Here is a 2,500-nt window from a genome sequence, read left to right on the forward strand (position 1 = left end):
CGACCACTCTTCAGGTTCGATTCTATTACAGGCTGTTTTTCGTCAATGACTCTCCTGAAGGATGCCAGATCCTCGGCAAACTTCGAAAGCGAATTGAGGTCGCCTACAAGAGGTCCGAGAGCGGTCAGCTCCGTGTCTTTCCTAATGACCCATTCAATGAGTTCCCTCAAAGACAAGAGAAGTGTATTCCAATTTTCCGCATTGCCTTCTAACCGGTTTTCTGTTTAAAGCAATAAAAAATACAGTAGATTAGAATAATTTCGTAAGACTTATCTAAAATAAAAGGAAATATGAAAAATAACACTTGAAAATTTATTTAGCTAACATAAAATTATTTATCCTAAAAAATGACACATGGAAACTATTGAAAGTTCACAGATAGAAAATAACTGAATAATTTTATAAATTAAAAGAAAAAACAGAACATTTTACTAATTGGAATTGTTAATCGTTTATGTTTTTAAAGTTTTTCCCTTTTTTTTAAAGGGCTTCTTGCATAGTAATTATTTGGCGACGATAACCATTCGAAGGCCTCTCCCACTTTATAAATACGAAGAGTTTTCACTACCCAAATTCTAACGATACTATTTAACCAAAGCTGAATGACCTAAGGAATCGTTCATATTGTCTGTTCGTAAAGAAAAAAAAATCTTTCATAAATATAAAAAATAATGGATTTGAAACTGAGAATCAAACAACAGTTCTATACAAACAACAAAAACAACTATTTTAATCTATCATCAATTCTAAATCCTACGAATCATTCTTGTTTCCAACGAAAGTTTTATTATTTATCCAATTCTAATTAACACTTATAAACAGAAATATTATACCAATTAAAGGTGGATGATCAAAACACATTCTTTCCATTTACAACAATTCATCATAAACAGAAAACTGATAATGGAAACTTCTTTTCAGAAGGTGCTAAGGGCATGGTGCACGGCCTTGGCAGGAAAATTTGAGTTTGGATCTGTTCATGTTTTTTTCTAGAAGTTTGAAGAAAGGAAAATTACAAATCCACGTGTAGTATATGGTATTCTGGAGAATGTCTAAGCCAAAATTGAAATTTCTTTAAATTGGAATCCATTACAAATGGTGGATTTTTGCGAAGGGGGAATTTTTTTTTTTTTTTTTTTTTTTTTTTTTTTTTTTTTTTTTTTTTTTTGAAGAGGGGGGGGGATTTAAAAAAACGGATTTTTATGCATGTAGTCAGAACTCTAAATCAGCATCAACTTCGGGAGGCGAATGAAAGTCATAATGGCCGATATTTGCAGATTTCGGGTTTCTGAATAGCGTAAAAGCTATAAACGTAAAAAATTTGAAAGGGTCTATAAATGGAGTAATATACAAGAGGATGTCAGCGAATATATCATCATCATCATTATCATATCCTCCTACGCCTATTGACACAAAGGATTTCAAAGGATTCACTGGCTAGATTTATCAAAGGATACTCAGTTCCTTGTGATGCGCAGGTGCTTATATTATCATGAAAATAAATCGAGGCTAAAGCGATGGCCAATAAACCAAAGGATGGATTTTAAAAGAATATGATTTAATTTTTTTTTTTTCTTAAACAGAATTCTGGGAATAAATATCACGAAATGTGGTAGATTGGGGGGTAAAAGGGAGATATGAAAAGGCTGTCATGATAACACGTGGAAAATTTGCAATCCCTGTGGAATAGATATATTTTAAAGATGATGAAAGCTAAACCACCCAAGTCAGACCTGCTATTGAATGAGCACCAAATTAATCAAGTTAAAATTATCTAAGCATATCTGCAAGGGAGTCAAGCTGTAAGACAAAGTAATAATGAGAAAATTGTTTTGATGAAGGGAGACCATAAGTGAAACAGAAACCGGCTTGTGATGGAAGAATTAAAGTCTTGAAAGGGGTCGAACACCATATTTTACTATGATGAAAGGGACATAACGTTGTAAATACTAGGCCTTCTTGACACACCATTGCACAAACATACAGGCTACCAAGATATTTATTCCTAACTGAAACAGGATTTATTCATTTATCTATTTTTGAATTTTGTTTCGTGAGATTTAACCAATCATCCAGTAGTCAAACGATGATAGGGGAAAAGGCTATAATGTTTTTCTAAGAAAAAAATAACCACCCTTCTGAAAACTCTCGTATAACACATAGTGCAAGTATCTTATTAGGATAGTTCAGAAGTTGCTTAGAAAAAATATCGTAGTCCATAAAAATTAAATATCACTAGAAAAGAAATATCCTTAATCACGTTTTTTTTTTTTTTAACTATATTTTAAGGAGATTTTTTATATAACAGATCGAAACTGGACTTCTGACGTTTAGCTCTGTAATTTAAAATGCAATTAATGAAGAAACTGGAAAGTTCTTCTACCTGATAGCGATGCTTTTATGTTTGAGGGTATTCCACCTTTGGTTTCATCTCTTCCAGACGGCGCTGAAGCATGACAGCTTCATCCTGATTCTCCAAAGTCCCGAGCAGTTTCTGGCC

At 32.9% G+C, this 2,500-nt stretch overlaps 1 protein-coding gene across 1 annotated transcript in view; it reads right to left on the bottom strand.

Moving 5' to 3' along the window:
- LOC137634906 (microtubule-actin cross-linking factor 1-like) overlaps window positions 1-2,500 on the bottom strand; it is a 1,614,628-nt gene that overhangs the window by 485 nt on the left and 1,611,643 nt on the right. The window contains exons 57-58 of the mRNA XM_068367453.1: window positions 2,384-2,500; window positions 1-219 (exon numbers count right to left, since the gene is read on the bottom strand). The exon at window positions 1-219 is cut by the window's left edge and continues 51 nt beyond it; the exon at window positions 2,384-2,500 is cut by the window's right edge and continues 57 nt beyond it. Of these exons, the coding sequence (XP_068223554.1) occupies window positions 2,399-2,500 (102 nt within the window). The 3' untranslated portion in view covers window positions 1-219; window positions 2,384-2,398. The remainder of the gene's footprint in view (window positions 220-2,383) is intronic.

Source organism: Palaemon carinicauda, chromosome 45 (assembly GCF_036898095.1).
Source record: "Palaemon carinicauda isolate YSFRI2023 chromosome 45, ASM3689809v2, whole genome shotgun sequence".
In the NCBI taxonomy this organism is placed as follows: Eukaryota; Metazoa; Arthropoda; class Malacostraca; order Decapoda; family Palaemonidae; genus Palaemon; species Palaemon carinicauda.